Consider the following 18,900-nt stretch of genomic DNA (forward strand, 5'->3'; position numbering starts at 1 on the left):
AGATCCTTGAAGTAGTGACCATAAGATCTCATGAGGCTGGAAAGCTAAACAAAGTGAATGTTGCAGTAAGCTGAAAGCATTTTTAACGTAAGGAAAGGACAAAGTAACAAGATCCCATGCAAGCCAGCTCTTTAAATACTGGAATATGCCAATTCATTATATTACTGAATTATTTTAAACAGCGTAACAGTAGGAAGTCTAGTAGGATAACAAATATTGTATGCCAGCAACAAAGACAAGCAAAATGCAAGAGCGATCAAGATGATGCCTCTTCCTGTTCTGGGGACTAAAGAGTACCACCATGCCAGAGCCAAAGGAAGGAAGGAGCGTCAGAACTTCAGAAAGATGCCAAGAGAAGAGCACAAGACACATGAAATCTCTTAGTGCTACTTCTAATGCATTTCAGATCAATTCTAATTAGAATCATTCAGTAAAATCAGTAACAAACGTGATGAGAAAACAGTTATAAACATTACCAACTGCCTTACAACAATTATTTTATAAGCGCATTGCCCTACATGGCTCAAAACATATTAAGTACATTATAAACCATGTTGAGCTGTGCTTTAGTCATCAGAAATAGTCCTGATGTAGACCTACAGTTCTAAGCATGGATCCAGAAGTGCCTAAAAGCTTCTTTTTTTCAGCCCTACTTTTACTGTATTAGATAAGTCTTTGTAATTTAAAAAGGAAATGGAACAGACCACACTATGAAAGAGAAGTCCTGAAAAAAGCAGGTTATTCAGTTGGAGACTTCAGAGTGGAGAGCAGCTCATTAGAACACTGAGTTAATGCTTTCCTGTACAGAAAGAGAAACACTAGTTCATGGCCAAAGCCCATGGCACTGTCAAATCAAACACCTCTCTATATTGTCCACAATCTCTGTCCCTGGAAAGAAGCTGTAAATAATAAACTGAAGTCACATGGGTTTATTTGTTACAAACCCAAGAACCATGAATTGGACGTAATTACCTAACAAGAATGGCATTTCACAGCACAGATTAGGCCATTTTTCTGCTTAGTAGAACTTGCTGTAATGTAAGATGCTGAGATTCAAAGATTAGAAGGATTTACCGAGATACTAAATCCCTTGCACTCAGTACGCAAAGAACAGCTTCCGTAGCTAACCGGATAACTATCTTCAAAACAACACAAAGCTATCAGGTAGCTGACTTTACCTGTAAATCCAGGTTTGCAAGCACAATTGTAGCGATTAATGCCATCAATACAGTCCCCGTGAATGCATGGGTTACTTGCACAGTCATCAAAGTTATTTTCACAGTTCACTCCTGAAAAAAAAAGTTAGAGGAATAAGGAGGCCAAATCTTACAAGGAAGACAACAAAACCATTTCCCAGCAATACCCAAATTAAGAATCCCACCCTGCTTCAAAGTTACATGTGCATTGGTGCAACTTCAACAGGTGATGATGCAGAAGCACTGTGACACCAAGAAACGTCAGCTGGGTGCTGACCGAATATGACCCTGAACTTGTGCTGAAAGAATAAACTATTTTGAACGCCATGCCTATTTTTTAATGCATGCTTGAATTTTGGGCGTAAAGAGGAGATAATTCTTCCAAGACCAGTTGCAGTACCAGTAAGGGTTAGGCAATCCTCACACGCACAGCAAAAGTCAGCAAGGAAAAGTAACGTGAAAATGATACTCTGATACCATAAGCTCATCTCCATCTGCAAATTTAGCACACACAAGAAATAATTAAATGCCTGAATTCTGTTAGAATCCAATCTTTCCACGTGTGCTTTATGTACCTGAAGTGCCCAGCAAACAGTTGCACTGGTAGCCGTTCACCAAGTCAATGCAGCGCCCTTGATGGAGGCAAGGATTGCTGTGGCATTCATCTATCTGCTCGCTGCATATGGCACCCATGTAGCCAGGATTGCAGATACAGGTGTAGGAATCGATTCCGTCTTGACATTCCCCATGGTGGCAAGGATCAGGATCACAGTTGTTGATATTCTCCTCACACAGAAGGCCAGTAAAACCTAAGGAAAAATGATGAACAGGAGTAAGACGTTAACTGGTATGACGCTGCAGTGAATATAATGCAAACATAGAAAGAATCATATTAAGAATCAGCAAAGTGGCAGAGAGCACAAAGGGTGACTGGGCATCTCAACCGCTGCCCATTTTCCAGCCCTGGAAAACAACACTCGTCCACTGCTCACAGCATTACAGAACAACATCTTGCATGGAGAATCCTGCCATTGGAAGTGGTTCCCTTCAGTTTATTCAGAAGAGCAGCAATGAGAGGAAACATGTAAATCTCCATGAGAAATATTTACTCACGTTAGTATAAACTATCTGAAGGCACTCTCCTGTCATTATTTCCTCTACACAATACCAGGGGGTTAGACTTTTTTAGTATGAGAAATTACTGCAAAGATGCTGCAGAAACCTTCCCAAGGAAACTCCCTTGCCTCACGTCAAAGCTTCTGCAGCTCTGCTTATTAAAAAGTTTCTTGCCTCTCTTATTGGGAAACCTTTCAGTAACTCCAGTCAAGCACCAACTGCAAATTTATGAAAGACCGCATGCAACCTCTTCAGTTAGGAGCAATGAAACAAGCAGCAATTTGGCCTGTTTCATTCTGCTTCAGCTGGGAAACATCCTGAGCAACAGAGAAAGACAGAATCTATTCACCAGAAGCGCTAAAGCAATGGTTTGGGAAGCTCAGAGTAGCAAACAGCTCCCTCAAGAGCCCCATTTTCCATGATGGAGCAGAGCTATATGAAACAGGGACACTTCAAAATAAACGGTTTTCAGAGATGAGGTTTAGGAGCAACAGCTCACGCTGCCTTCCAGCAGCTGGAGATTAGGAAGGTAGAACTTCAAATTTCAAACACCAACTGGAGGCTGATACAAACCAAGCTGCAGGGAATTTCAACAGCTGAAGAGTGATTCTCACCTGAGTATTATAAGTGGATAACAGGCTCCCCATTTTTCATACAGGTTTGTGGTTATTTCTCTGGTCAAACATACCAGGTGACGGCTAACATTTCCAAGTTCTGCGAACGTATGCATGGATGAATGGGTGTGGAAGTAGGTGGGGAGAGGGAAGGGAAGCTAGTTAGAGAGATGGATATAAAAAGATGTTAGGGAAGGAAGAAAAACAAACCAATAAAAGGATGAACAGTGGCAAAAAAAAAAAAAGACAAAGGCAAAAAGGAAAGACCTAAGACAACTCAAGAAAAGAAAAGCCATGATCTACCACTGGGAAGGAGAAGTGGAATAATGCCAGAAGGGAAAGAAAAGACAAAAAGCAAGCAGTAAATAGAGCTATCTGTACAGCATTTGGCCAAACATTTTGCAGTTTTCAATCACTTTGGCAGCTGGTGATTACCATTCAGGGAACACATATCACTCATGAGATTAATAGAGCAAGAACATACTCAAACATTATTTTCCAGTAACTGACCTGCCCCAATGATGAATTCCACATTTCAGTCTTACAGAAGGCTGTCAATATTAAATATATTACTTAGCATACATTTGTTCAAAAAATTATTACCTCACCTCCTATTGTAGCTCAACTGAACCACTTAAAGATCAGATACTTGTCTCGATCTTTTAACTGAACATACCTTACTGAGATATGATTTCCCCCTTTGCAGACAAGAGTTACACTAGAAAAGAAACACTTGAATACAGAACATAAGAATCCCTCAGGATGGAAAAAAGCCCTAGTACGGAGTCCTCCTTCCATTTTCAGCCACAGTACTAACCAAGGACTTCACTAAGAGCTGCTGCTTCAGTAACATACATTTGGTTGCTTTCAGCCTGTTCCTTGAAAATGCTCCATAGATCATGTGCCTTCATGGAAGCAACAATCTTCCCTCCTCATCTGGGAAACCTAGGATCTCTGTACTCAGGTGGTTCCAGCAGTTTAGTGCCCAAATTCAGAACACGCTTTTCAAGGCACAGCTCTCCGCATTGTCCTCCACTACACAACCCCAAACCCTCCTAGGTCTGATAAGCTCTGCACTCTTGGTGAATGAAAGCAACCAGACCACACACCAGCTTGAGAAAGACTTTCTAGGAGAGTTTCCAAGTTCGGAGAAGATTTGAGCTTTTTCTTCTTTTTTTGCAAGTGTCAGCTTATTCTGTCACATGCAGTAATCAAAAGGAGAATTCTGACAACAATAATTCTTCCTCTCCTGGTTAGAACTACTGCATTCCCCTCCTTCCAACAAATTCATTGTTTCTTCAGGCAGTCTGGGGAAGGGGAAGAGGGGTGTGTGAAAAGACCAGGGAGGAATTTTTAGGCTAATCTCTACGATATGCTGTACAGTGCAGAATAAATTAGTGAATTCGAATTGTCCTTAACAATTTGATTGCTGGGGATGATTCAAAGTGCGAAAAATTGCACATAAGTCCAGCCAACCTATCAGCACATTTCTGGCACAGAGGTAGCTCCAGGAATTGTTCAGCCTCTTCCCTAATGGAAGAACTAAAGCCAAGGCATTCCACACCTGAACATGCATCACGAGCAATGCATCAGGCACCATTAACCAAAAGCAACCAAAAGTCATTCCTTACTGAGAATTAGAGTGTAACAGCTCTGAACCGCCCATACTCTCTTATTTGGCCAGATGTAAAAATTAAGATAAAACATATCTACATCACTCCTAGAGGTCTGAAGATAAGAAAATCCCATAATTAAACTTGACGCTTCTAAACGTGTAATTAACCAAGCAGTAAAGGAATTTAGTGCATTAAAAAAACCCACTTCAGTTCCATCCACAGCTCTGTCAAAACGTCTGTATAATGCTCGAGAAATCATTTTAACTACATTCTGGCAGGCAGCTGCTCTGTGGTATTTCTTCCAGTGGACACAATTTTTACTGCATTTCAATCTTCCCCTTTTGACATTAAATAGCCTGACACAACAGAAATCAGAATACACAGTAGTACTGCTCTGTCCATCTCTTGTTCTTCAACTGTATACTGTACAATCCGACTTGGAATAAAGAAAGGTAAACCACAGGCTAAAGGCTTCACACTGCTGTTTTCCTGCTCATGGATTCCATAGTCAAAACAGAAGAAGCTGTCACCTTCTGGGAAGGAAGAAATGGGGTTGAAAGAGGTAGGCCAGAACTCCCATCAATTGTAAACTTCAGTCACTGTCACAAGTGAAAGGCTTTCTGTACTTAAATACTATTCTCTGCCGCAAAGGAGTAGACAAAACTTCGCAACAAACAAGCAGCATTTCAGGGAAAGAAAGCAAGCTGACGTTTCTCTGACCACCCCTTAATGTATTTAGGTTACACGCGATCTCCAGCCCAGGGGCTCTGAACACAAGACTAACCTGTGGCGCACTGGCACTCATAGCCATTGGGATGGTCGATACATTTGGCTCCATTGAGACATGGCGTGCTGGAGCAGTCATCTATATCAATCTGACACACGGCACCGCTGAATCCTGAAATGCAAAAAAAGAGATGAAAATCCAGAAGCAATTTGAAGTAGTGAATCTGAACAGCTGCACTATCAGGAATTATTTATTAGCAAATCCTTAAAACCACCCAAATATAAGCTCACTAAATCTAAACTCAATTGCATCATTAAGCATACACACCACACCCTGGCTGGATTGATTCCTCGTCCAAACCACCAGCCAAAACATAGTTTCTATCCTCCAGGTCAAAAGAGCCTCAGCTTGAAAACTGAGGTGGACAAGTCAAACAGAAATAAAGCAGACGGAGGAAATAAAGCAAGTTGTGTCCACCACTGGGCAGTATGCCTGTCTATACAACTGAGAGGCCACCAATAAAAACTTTCAAGTAATCAAAGCAAGGAACTTAAAATGAAACAATAATGCATACATCACTAGAGCCTTCAGACTAGAATTACTACAGCAGTGTGGAATGTGGTACAATACAGCATTGCAGCTTTCAATACACTTCTTGAAATAGTTAACGAACTATCAACAGGTTATGGCAGATGATGCAGATCCTTAGGTACTTCAAAGAAAAAACCAAAACTCCAGGAATGTTTCTTGGGGAAAAGAACCAGAGGAGGAGCCAGAACATCGTTAGTCAATAAGAAGGGATGCAGAGCAGGCTTTTGTAAAGTATATTCTGAACTCAAAACTTTGTAAGCCATCAGGAAAACAAGTGACTTTTACCCTATAGCTAACATTGATCCCTCAGCTCAGCATTTATCCTTCTTTTCTAAAGCAGAGACCCAAACCACCTCCCTCCTTATGCAAGCAACAAACCAATCCAAAAGAGGCTTCTGCCTAAAAACCTCAGGAGAAGACAAAAAGCATGCAGAGGCTCTGATTTTTCAAATGTATTTAGAATTACTCATCTATATGTCACTGTGATATCCACAACAACAGAAGCTTACACTGCCAACTACCCTTTAAGGTGAGACGTCCAACTGTAAGTTTCTCTACGCTTATATTCAGTTACAGGCACAAACCTACTGCAACCAATACACATCTATTCTTATTTACCAGTGATTGTAACTCACTCATTCATACAGGTGCTGCACTAAGACAACAGAAACTCACAAGAAACACACCACCTGCAATCTCTCACTGGTTATCTATGCAGCTCTTGGTAAAGGTGAAGCAGGAAAAGCTTTCAGAAATAAGTACTGACCAGGAGGACAGACACAGAGGAAGCGGTTGACTTTATCAAGGCACTCTCCGTTGTTCACACAGGGATTACTTAGACATTCATCAATATCTTCTTCACAGTGAACACCTTTAAAACCTGTTTAAAAAAAAAAAAAAAAAAGAAATAAGAGGTGACTGAAGGCCTTAGAAAGCGTCCTTGAAAGTGTAACTGCCTCTTATACCAGCGCTGAAAGTCTAACCTTAAGTTTCATTGCAAGTTTGTAGTTTGGACAGAACCTAAGACGTACAAATATATACCAGAGGTTAAAAAGGGATGTTGAATGTGTATTTTTCACCGTTGCTGAACATGCTCAATCAGCTCTTACAGAAGTTTGTGCTGAATTCACATCTAATGTTTTCTTCCACTTGATGAGAAGGGGTTATGTTTTAACACTTGGGAAAATATCCATGTATTTGGGTATGCACCAATACAAGGTAAAAGGTAAAGAAACGAACACAGCAGATAATTTTAGCTCAAGGCTTTTTAGCTAATGACAGAGTAAAAGAAAAACATTAAGAAGGGTGAAATACTTGGGACTAGAGTTCCACCTTTCAAAATAGATTAGCTATTAATTAAAACCCATTCTAGTTTTCATGGTATCAGCTGATCACCTGCAGGGGTCACAATTCTTTCATTATATTTTATAAGACTGTGCAACTTGCGCCCTTTTCTTTTTTTACCACTTTCTATCAAAAAGCAAAATAGCTGACTACATAGCTCATTGGTATGCTGGACACGTATATTTTACATGATTTCAATCAAGTAACTTTTTTCGCAGTTATTTCCTCAGGTCAATGGGAGTTTGCATCATTTGGGGTATTTTAAGCAGAGAAAAAATCCAAACACTATTATATCCAGACTCATCATATACGTATCTCAAAACTCAGTCACTCTTTTAAAGTTTGCATCTGCTTTGCTTTCACAAATGTTAAGTTTCTGCACATGCACTTTACCAGGTATAGTAAGCAATGTGTTCCAGCCCAGAACGCTAACCTCCTTTGCTGATGTACTGATTGGTTTCTTTCTCAGTCCTCTAATTGCTTTCTCCCTCCCCCATGCAAATGCCAAGTCCTCCTGGCTGGTGGCCGCCACAGCAAGCGCTTTCTCACCGTTTCATTTAGCCTCACCCCTTTGCAATTGTGTGTTCCACCTCAGCAGAGCTGGCAACTCTCCCTCTGCTCTGCCTTCTGAATTTTTCTTTGGCTGGAAACCCCGTCTTTGTCAGAAACTCCCCTCACCTGGCATACAAAGACACGTGAATCCTCCAATTTTATCCAGGCAGGTGGCATCGTTTTGGCATGGGTTTGAATGGCATTCGTTGATGTCCATTTCACAGCGAGGTCCTGTGTAGCCCTTCAAACACTCACAGTGGAAAGAGCCTTCTGTATTTACGCATTTCCCAGCATGTTCACACGGATTGCTGTTTGCTGCAAGAAAAATACATACATGTGTGTGTCAAAACCTCTCCTTGTAGCAGGAAAGCCACAGCATTCTTTATTAGTCATGGTCTTTTCCAGTTGTCATTCCTTTCTGGCAAGTAATATAGGGGAAAGACTGTTCATCCTTCTGGGGAAAGCCTACTGTGATTCGAGAAAACATATGGCAGTTACTTGCCTGTCAGAGGCAAAAAGAAAGATTGCTGTCATTACCGATGGACCACAGGAGCAACTCTGGTCTGTATTACTAATGACAGTTCTTAAGAGGAGAATGTAAAGTCTCAGGGATTAGAGAATTAATGATGCTTTCAGGACCTTATCTCTAGATCCCCTTTTACATTTACTTCATTCCTGAGGCTGACAAGATGCCACCCCAGCCACAAAACAAGCAAACTAGTCCTTTGTGTGTTTTCAAAAAGGAATGGCACTCTTGTCCAAGGCAGACTGAGGAATGAAATTCAACGAACTGTTTCTTTCCAATACTCCCGTGAGTGCTGGTTAGGTATTACCTTCATGCATCACGCTCTAGAAGCATGAACTAGCACTCACAAAACTATAAGCAAGCCTGTGAGAGTTAAGCTAATCCCCAAAACAACACAACAGCATGGTATCAGAGAACTACAGCTTTAAAAGCCCAAAAGCTCTTTGCCCCAAGTCTCACACAAGATTTAAAACTCATCTAAAGACACTGATACAGAAGGGGGAGAGCAGGAAAGGAATCATACTTATGCTGAGAAGCTACCACAAAATACATATTCTTACCCCTCTGTTAGTTCATAAAGCAAACGACCCAACTCCTTGCTCACGTGCTTGCAAATAGAAACTCACCCATTGCACATTCGTCCACATCCTCAGTGCAGTCTGCTCCCTTATGGCCTTGAGGGCAGGTGCAGATATAGTGTCCATTCACAGGATTAGTATCACACAGAGCACCCTTCTGGCATGGATTGCTAACACATGCATCATCCAAGTGGCACAGAAGACCTAGAGAAGCATCCGAGAGTTTATTCAAAGCAGTGAGAGATAGCGGTCAGACTGTACGTTATAGAACCAAATCCTCTGTCCTGGTATTTCAACCAGAGACTCCCACAGCCAGAAACTTGAGCAATATTTTATAGGCTTCAACCCATGAAATCCCTGTCGTAGTCTATTACATGCTTATAAAACATTATATGTAAATATAGATTCTGTGACTTCAGAGGTGTCTCCAAGACTTCTGGAGTGGTACGAGGGCTTACCGTTACCAAAATCTCCTCCTTGGAGCAGTTAACTAGCTCTTCTCTCTAACCAGCATGATTATTTTTCTGACAGATGAAAACACAGGTGCACATGAAGCTCACTTTCTTAATTCAGCTATGCTGATCACTTGTACTTCCGGGTAGCAGTTAACAGACCTTCACATTTTTACCTACCCTACAACAGCAAATTTTCCACTGTGCCAGTAAGGGCATCCTCACTCATGCAAAAATATCTAAGTTTGCTTTCTAGATTTCTAAGTACAATTGCTGTTAAGTGGCAGAGAGCATGTCACCCTCATATATAACTTCTCAGGCAAATACAGATCCTGCTAAGCGCTAGAAAAAGATCTGCTTTCCTTGCAATCTAAACTGTAATAAGTTTGTCTTCCAACCTAATACAAATACTTCTTTGTCCCAAGCTACAGAGGTTTAAAAGGTCTTTGCTTGCAGACAGTGCATGTTTCCTTTTGTTCTTCCTGGTTTGGTTACAAAGTGTATAAAATAAACACACTGCTTCAGGAAGTATCTTCTACTAAGTGCCAGACCTATGCAAGTTTTCTGTCCTTACCTGCCTTTCCTTCTGGACAAATGCATGAAAAAGAAGCCACTCGATCGATGCAAGTAGATCCATTAGCACAGGAGGCAGTGAAGCAATCATCAATGTTCTTACTGCAGTCGTCCCCACTCCAACCATTGACACAGACACAGGCGTAGCCGCCGTTGTGGTTGGTGCAGGTACCTCCATTCTGACAAGCGTTGGGCTGAAGCTGACATTCATCAACGTCTTCAGTGCAAAACTGGCCTGGTACGCAGAAGGAAACAAGTTTAATACAAGTTCAGACACAAGAAGATTCTTGCACAGGCAACATAACCAAGGGAAAGACAGTAGTCCAACATGATTGCCACTTCTTATTTCTAGGACGTTCAAGCCCAAGAACTTCCAACAACACAGTCGTCAAATTAGGCAAAGACAACTAGCATCCCTAAATGACCCCAAAGTAGGGGCTGAACTGCAAATAACTTTAAAAAGGCACCGTGTGAGAGCCAGCAGGCAGCCTGCAGTATACAGAGAGACATCTGCGAGGACATGAGCAGCAGAAAGAATAAGGTCTGCCTGCAGAGCAGCCAGAGGGACTAAGAAGAGAGACGGCCTCACAAAAAAATCTTGGCTAAAACAGCATCAACAGGCCAGCAGCAAAGTAACTCTTGTCAGGAGAACTTAATTCTTTCCTATATAATTATGCAATGAATATTACTTGATGAGGAAGAATAGAATTCTTGAGACTCTTCTACCTAAAATACTCATTTTCCTTCCCCCAGGTATTTCCACAGACAACCACAAATAGTTGGGGTTTTCTTGGTTGTTTTTTGGTTGGGTTTTTGTCTGTTTGTTTTGGGGGTTTTTTTAGAGACAAAATAAATATTCTAATAAAATGCTTTAATGACTGGAGATAGTGGTGGGAAGAAAACAAATATACACTGTTTCAGGAAGTTTTAAGGAAAAGGACCACTGGACCACTACGTATGAAATCAAGTTTCAAAGGATACTGAATTTCAGAGTCACTTCTATAGGAAGCTCTGCAAGTCACATTTACTAAAGTATTTATTTATCTAAATCCATCTTGCTTTGACATCAAGATCCAGAGAACCTACCACTTGCATCAATATTTTCTTTCAACACTGACTCATCTTCCCTGATTAAAGTTGCATGGTTTACTTTTAAGCTGAAATTGTTTATCTTATGTTCCATGTAATTCATTCTTATTTTGAGTTTCTTGAACAGATAAAACCTAATGGCTAAGCACCAGCTAATTTCTTCCCAGGCTGGCATACGAGCGCATGCGCGCAACCACAAAGTACTGGTACAGTCCACAATCTTTTTGATAAAGTATTTCTCCCCTTTCTGTTACGTTAAGAACTCTTTAGCACAGAAAGCTTGCTTTTTTTTTTTTAACACTTCCTTATAACTTGCTTTTACCACCCTTCCTAAAATGTTGATATGATGTACATTCACCAAAAGACTGCCCTTTATCAGAAAATAAGATCAGATTCATTTGATGTGACCTCCCTCCCTAGCTTGCAGCAACTTTCCATTATTCGGGTCAAGACTCTCAAGTAACTGTGGTGCTACCACCAAGATCCTCCCATTTGTCATCCCCAGCTACTGTATCAGCTCTACACTTACGTTTGCCTGGAATTCCCCCCATATTCCAAGAATAAGAAATTCAAGAGCAGGCCACAGATCTTCCCTGCCAATTCGCCTGGGCCTCAGTTTATTCAGGTTTGCCAATTTCAAAATACTTATTAGATGTTGCTTAACAGTCGCCTTGTTTATTAATGGCCCAGAAATTATGATGCAAGTGCACACACACACACCTTCCTCCAATACACAAAACCGAAACATTTATTGTTGGCAGGAATATAGAAGTGTTCAGTCTTAACCATCTCCATCTACTATACCCAAGCCATGATTCCTTTTGTTTTCTAAGTACTTAAATAAATCTTAGCCTTTGGTCCTCTGAGATCTGGATTTTTCTCCCTTAGTGGCAAAGAAATAAAATTATTAAATTTAAAAAAAAAAAAAAAAAAGAAGTTGCACAACCGACTTTGTTCTCTGCCTGTGTTCCTTCCTCGAGCAGGACTATTTCAAAATAAAGATTTTATCACTTCAAAAAAAATATAATTTTAGCAGCAATAATAATTACAATAGAGTTTTCAGAATTAATCCTCCGTTCTCAGTTTACTTAGTAAAACAGTTGGGGGGAAATCTAACACTTCATATTGTTATCTGCAAAACACAGCTCTCTACATTACAAAAAAACAAACTCATGCATTTGTCATAATAGAAGTTGTTTGTTCATTAGCTTTCAATATTAGCTTATCAGTAGCCAAACTGAAGAGAGTCAGTTATCTCAGACTTGTCCTAGTAGTTGTGTGTATCTCACAACTCAACACAACTGACTTCCTTTAAAAAAAAAAATAATCAAGACATTATTTGCTTAATATAAAAGTGATTTTCCTTCTTTTCTTGGAGAGGGCCCAACCCAGATCAAAGACCATACTCTCTGACGAACACTCATCTGGAGCATAATCGTTTTGCAGAAGCGTTCGTGCAGCATTTACATCCTCCTTTTGACTGCAGCCAGTTTAAACTCGGTGTCACTAAAGCGTGAACAGCTTTCAGCACTGAAGTTGCCACACCACTCCGGAGTGTTATGCCTCTCTCAAAGTCACTTGCCTTGCTGAACAGAACTCTTGAAATACAATGTTTTGTCAGGGTTTTTTTGTATGCATGCATTTCACTGTTTGTTGGTTGTTTTTTTTTTTTTAAGTAAAGATGGGCAAACTACTCCCTCATATAAACTCTGCGTTTGTTTTTAACTTCCTATTTCAAGCATCACTAGTAATATCAACACTTAAGATTTTTTTTTAAATTTTTTTTTCCTAGCACTTATCCTCCACTTCTAGGAAGGACAGTACTAAGTGATATCACTGATGTGCTTGCACTATCCCCATGTCCTAGACTATTCTGTATTTCCACAGCCCCAAACTAAAACAAACTTTTAAAAGGTGTATCAACGTCTCCTCAAGAGGAGGAGAAAAAAAAAAAAAAAAAAAAGCAGAGCTTAAACTTCTTTGAGCAATCTTGAAACTGTATTTCAAGAACATACGTTTGAGCTCCTTAAATTTGATCTTAGCTTCTCAGATTTCTAAAGCTCCTTTTGCAGCTACCAGATCACACTTGTATTTGTGTTTAATTATGAGTAGGAATCAAACAGAGATCCATCTTAATCTAGTCTGTTTTAAAAACAAAGGAAATTCAACTCAATATGAGGGGCATAAAAGAGCAATTAACTATTGCATTTTACTATTAAGCATTTTAATGAAAAAAACTTGTTCTTCATTGAAGTTAACTGAAATCCAGACTCAACTTCTGAACAAAAATACACAAATCAAAAGCAACATAAGGCAAGCAGAGCATATCACTCTAACTACACTAGTAAGTATTCAGTCTCATCACCATCAGGCAATGTAAGCGTAACAGGTTTGGAAAGATTTTGGAACTGTGTTTTAAAATACTACAAATCCCAGACTAAAGTCCAAGGCGCTCGCATTTCTTAACTGGAGCTGGTGAATTGGCAAGAATGCAAAGCAATTTCAAGTTCACTGTAAATGCTTGAGCCCTTATTGCTGAAGTGGGACTTGAGTGGCTTGGAAATGCATTATATAGCCCAAAGTCTTCAAAAGAGAGAAATAAAGGGTTTTTAGGTGGGGTTTGTGGTTTTTTAGACACCTAAAGATTCAAAAACACTGTGTAAGCAACTATAGAGTGTTAACAACATGGGATTAATGATCAATATTGTAATTCTTCAACACAGGTTTTTGTTTGGGGTTGTTTGTTTGGGGTTGTTTTGCTTGTTTGGTTTAATGTTGTTTGTTTTGTTGGGTTTTTCCCCCAGAAACTAGCGCACACATTTGCAAATGGCTTTCAAGACTGCCCTCCCTCAAAGCAGCACCATCGCTTAACTCTTAGTAGGACTGGAGCATGGCTACAACCTCTCACTCTCCTTAAAGGGCTGATTTGCCCTTGTAGAGACTTCGACTCCTTGTGCAAATGAGAGAATAGATTAATATTTTGGTCAGGTGCTGCAAAGGAAATATTTGACATTTCTGTTATTTGAAGACCTAGGTCTTCAATGTAGTGTCTGTCCCGGGAGCTTCCTGAACGCCTTTTCACAGCAGAGAGAGAAGTCTCTTTCTGTGTCTGACATAAACCAGGATTTAATTCTAAAACTTCTCAATCAATATTTTGCATAAGACTTTTCTGTACCAGGTTAGTTAGGTACATTTAAATCAAATGAGACAAAAGATCTCTGAAACAGTTTACTTAAGGGATGCTGCTTTGACTTAATTGTAACTGAACCAAGAATATTTATTTGTAACTATGTACACGGTAAATCTGTTTTCTAGTTATTAAGAGTTTTGGGAAGAATCAAGTCTTTCATTCACAGAACTGAAATTCAACTTAAGTGCAAACTCTGTTATGAATCGTACAGTGTAATGCACTTCTTTATAACCCTAGTGTTTCTGAATGCCACGACCACTTCAGCTAAATATTAATTCATTTAGCTGGAAGTTTCCGTAGGTATTTCTTTTCTTGTACTGGTGGTAGTTTCAATTACATTTCTAAAAGAAACATAGTAAATACAGGGTGAACTAGTGAAGGCAAATGCAAATACACTAACTGTACAATATTTTAATGGAAATGTAGAAACATACATACAAAAGACAACAAGAAAGGAAATACGCATTACTCCAAGCAGCTAATAAAAGCCTAACCTGACCTTGATATTTGTAGAGCCTGGGAAATCAGCAAAATGCCAACTCAGGTTTTAAGTGACCTTGTACAAAGTAAACAGCTAGTCCATGTGGTATTTCAAAATTGAAAACTAGAAGTAGAAAAAGGGAACAGCCTTTAACTCTTAGCACTTTTTGCCCACTATGAAACTAAGTTACTTCCTGCATATTTCCCCTCAGAAAAGCCATATGGAGTAAGACAGACATGTTTGCTGCTTTGATTGCTCCCGTTTTCAGACCAGCAGGAACTGGGCAGGAACTCTGGGAGCTTCTCTTTAGGCAGACACAGGATGCAGTGGTTCAAGGACCCTCAAGTAGTTGTACCAGATTTCATCGATGAGAAACAGCCAGCCCCTTCTCCTAGAAGTCTTTATGTTAAAAAGAAAATAAAGCCTGATTTATAAAGGTAGGGCAGATAGCAAATAAAATTAGTACAATCCTACACTGAAGAAGTAGAGTATTAGCTTGAGAAAAATAAGAAACCAAACCAGTCACCCTGGGAAGCAGCAACAGACACCTCCAAAAGCTGATCCTACCGAACCACACAGGCTTTGCGTAAACCTCAATTCCAACTGCACTGATCCTGCAGCTGAATGCAGGACCTTCAGTCGGTTCAATCAGAGGTCTTCGTCTTTGGCAGAGCAGACTTTCCATAGAGGAAAAAGTTTTCTTGGCCTCTTAACAGCTCTCCAGCAGGAAAGGCTGCTGATGCACAGCTGGAGTACCAGAGGCCAAAGCTCCCGAGAGGAGAGCTCACATGCAGTTAATGCACTAAAAACATTCAGTAGGACAAAGGATGCAAACACCTTCCTGTGCCTTGAAAAAAAAAAAAAGTCCATTCCTTGAAAACTGAGCTGGGAGAAGACAGCGATGTCCACTTCTCTCAAAATCACAACCATGACAGCGCTGGACTCAGGCTGAACTGGAAGTCAGAATATCTTAAAAGCTTAGTGATACTGGAAGGAAAAGAATAGCAGTGACAATTGCAAACTGGTCCTCAAGGTCTTAAGAGACTCACTGGAAGAGGAACATCAGGTTTCAAGCTCTTATGCCTCCATCCTCTCAGTACCTCACCAGAAGTTTGTCACTTAGCCTAGTACTCCAGTACACAGGGAAGAACTCACTAGCTCTCCTGAAAGGGCTATCTGGGAAGCCATAAACCAGATCTAGAAAGAAACTCTGAAAGAGTAATTTAATTCACAAAGTATTCCAAAGATTATTGTAAGGTTTTTGAATATGATCGGCGTAGCTAAAGAAAGCATGGCTCATTAGAACTGTTTACATTTTTTTCTCCAAGTTTCAAAGGACTATTAAGTGAGAAGGTGAACAGCATCTTATCAAGACTCAAGAACAGGCTAAGAGATAAGAAAGAGTATTTGTATAAATGACTGAATCTCATTGTGGCAGAAGGTTACCAGCGCCACACCTCAAGGGACCATGTGGTTTCTTCCTCTCTCTAACCACACGTGTATATTCAGGATACCAGGCTGGCAGATCACATCTGGCTGGGGAAGGACATTTCTCTGTCCAGTTCGTTCTTGTAACATAAGGAAAACGTCTGTGTTGCCAGCGTAACCCAACACATGTTCATCAGTCCGGTCAGAGCTCAGTTTCCTCAATTTGCTGTGTGTCTCCTCAGCAAATGGAAAACTAAAGTAAAAATTGCATGGAAACATCAGGCCTTCTAATAAAATGGTGTTTATGAAAAATACTTTGGCTCCCATATTTTTGAATTGTGTATTTGTGAAAACATCCGATTAATCTTTAACCTATGGAATTATCCATATTAATTGTAACTTAGGTTTTTTCAAGAATGAATACATACAGGCACTGGAGCATTCAATTAATGACCTGGAAGGAGATGCACAGTAGGCAGTGATATCTTTAACAAAACAATATTTACATTATTCAAGAGGAAGCCAGGGAATTTCAGATTCAACCAAGCAAGGTTGCTGGGCAGTGCAACAGCAGACAAGGCTTGATGCACGAATGCCAAGTAAAATACAAAAGGCAAACAGACTTGTTGGAGAAGGTTTCGGTTAGGCACTCCCTGAGGAAAGACTTCAGCTTCCCTGGAAGAGTTCAGTGGGGACCTCTGCTCAATCACAGCTTTAATCAACAAAATAAACATTACTGACAAGACATTTGACTACAAGGAAGAATAACTAATGCAAACAGTTGTTGTGTAATAGCAATGGTATTGCCTCAGTCTGGAATACATTTTGCAGTACAGAAGCCACCACCTCTGAATAAAGACACTGAAACATGGGTAGAGTTCAGAGTCCGACAGACCGACGGGGAGAAGAATTTTGTACGAGACTTACAAAGCAACTGTTACCCACAACAGGAGAAAGATGATAAAACACTACAGCAGTTATTGCAGGGAAGATACAGCACACAGCAAAGAAAATATTTTATCATTTTATATAATTTGCTTTACTGACACAAGATATCTCAAAGCAAAGAGCTTCAAACTTCTCTGAAAGAGCTGACACCTTTATAGAGAGAAGAACATTCAGAGCAATGAACAGGTAATACTGAAAGGGATCTCAGGTGTGACGTCCAGATCACAGCCAGATTCCAGACCCTCTGACAAAGCCATCCCGACAGCTCCCTGCGGGCCGACCAATCAATACAACTCCTGCCTTCAGCTCCAAGAATGGCTTCAGACACACACAGGAATTCAAAAGGACTACTCTGTTCAGATCTGCAAAAAGTGCCCCCAGCTGCACGTGTGTTCAGTAAAGGTCTCCTCTGCTTAAGTACTACGGCAGTTTCCCCGCAAAAAAGGACTGAAGCCAAATATTTTTCCCTTGCAGTTTTTAAAGCAGTGAGAGGCATCACAGCGCTCAGAAAAGTGGTCCTTCCCCAGGATCTGACATCATCTTTCTCCCATTTGAAATACAGAACTACAGAGCAGCAAAGCAGTAGCAGCCATTCCCAAACCTCAGGTGCTGCGTTTTTGGTTTTGTTTTTAATAGATTCACTGTATCTTGGGCAATGTCAAATGCCATCCAAGATACCATAAAACTTAAGAGCTTAATATAGAATTTGAACAATTGGAGATTAATCTGCAATTGTAGCAAGCAGAGTAAACATCTGTGTTTATTTTAGGCTAATACGGTGGAGAAAAGAGTTTAATTTCATAACCACACTGGGAAGCATGTAGTGGAACTAATGGGCTTTTACAAGGGATTTTACAACCCCCAAGTACAAAACTCCGGGCTTTAAGAGACTTATGCACGCCCTGATCCATTAAATACTGCCCTAAATCACTCCCCGCAGACTACTGGGTAGAGAGGGCAGTCCTGACAAAGCTCTTTAGAGGCAGTAATACAAATGAACAGAACAAAATTCATTAAAAATTAGTAGTGATGCACTAACAACAGACTGGCTTAATGTGGCAGGTGAAGTGACTGAGGACAGCAGCAGGATAGAGAAATAATCACAAGAAAACCACACATCACCAAGCTACTCTCCATTTTGCCCTTCTCTGGAAAATCTGGTGAATCGGGGCAACACCTAACAAGCAAAAAGATCTGCAAGGCAAAAACCTAACAGTTGGAGCCAAACCTGACAATAAAAGCTTCATATTCTCAAGCTAATCTCAGCAATGTATCATTAGTAATTATCCAAAGACAAATCACCTCAATCTAAGAACAAGGGAAGTGGCAAAAACTGCCAGAAACAAGTCAGCTGCAGATAAAACAACTGTTACCTATTAGCCTGGTCTCACAGCACACATCCACCACCCCAGCCTCACCAGAGTGGTCTAGCCTATTTTGTTTTGGTGCCAAACACATGCAAGATGTACTGAAAACTTAAAGACAGCTCCGCAAGAGATTATTTGGCACGTTTGATTGCAAAAAGTATTTCCCGGCCTGGAAAGTCACCAAAGGCGCAAGGGAAGAGGCAGCAGCATGGTCTAAATTGGATGCTGTCATTCTGTCATCGGATCAGTTGAGCTGTTAACACCTCAGGTGTTTTATTACAGCTACCTCCTAACCAAGGCTTGCTGTCGGGAAACCGAAAGCAGCATGAAACAAACGGGAGGTTGTGGTAGGTGTTCCAGAATCCATACTGGATAAGGTACTATATGGTGTAACTTTTAATGCCTCTGAAATCAATCTGCTCTGCACAACACTGGAATCAAGTACCACAAGAAAAACAAACAACATCCAGGATAAAGTTTGTTTATGTCTGATGCTTCAAATCATTTGTACA

General features: G+C 40.3%; 1 protein-coding gene across 1 annotated transcript in view; it reads right to left on the minus strand.

Annotated features, from left to right (window-relative positions):
* The window catches only part of NOTCH2 (notch receptor 2), an 87,689-nt gene that overhangs the window by 34,096 nt on the left and 34,693 nt on the right, over nucleotides 1–18,900 (minus strand). The window contains exons 6-12 of the mRNA XM_054833385.1: nucleotides 9,887–10,120; nucleotides 8,909–9,064; nucleotides 7,883–8,071; nucleotides 6,627–6,740; nucleotides 5,327–5,440; nucleotides 1,772–2,005; nucleotides 1,179–1,289 (exon numbers count right to left, since the gene is read on the minus strand). Coding sequence (XP_054689360.1) covers nucleotides 1,179–1,289; nucleotides 1,772–2,005; nucleotides 5,327–5,440; nucleotides 6,627–6,740; nucleotides 7,883–8,071; nucleotides 8,909–9,064; nucleotides 9,887–10,120 — 1,152 coding nt within the window. The remainder of the gene's footprint in view (nucleotides 1–1,178; nucleotides 1,290–1,771; nucleotides 2,006–5,326; nucleotides 5,441–6,626; nucleotides 6,741–7,882; nucleotides 8,072–8,908; nucleotides 9,065–9,886; nucleotides 10,121–18,900) is intronic.

The sequence above is a fragment of the Grus americana genome, chromosome 8 (genome assembly GCF_028858705.1).
Source record: "Grus americana isolate bGruAme1 chromosome 8, bGruAme1.mat, whole genome shotgun sequence".
Classification (NCBI taxonomy): domain Eukaryota; kingdom Metazoa; phylum Chordata; class Aves; order Gruiformes; family Gruidae; genus Grus; species Grus americana.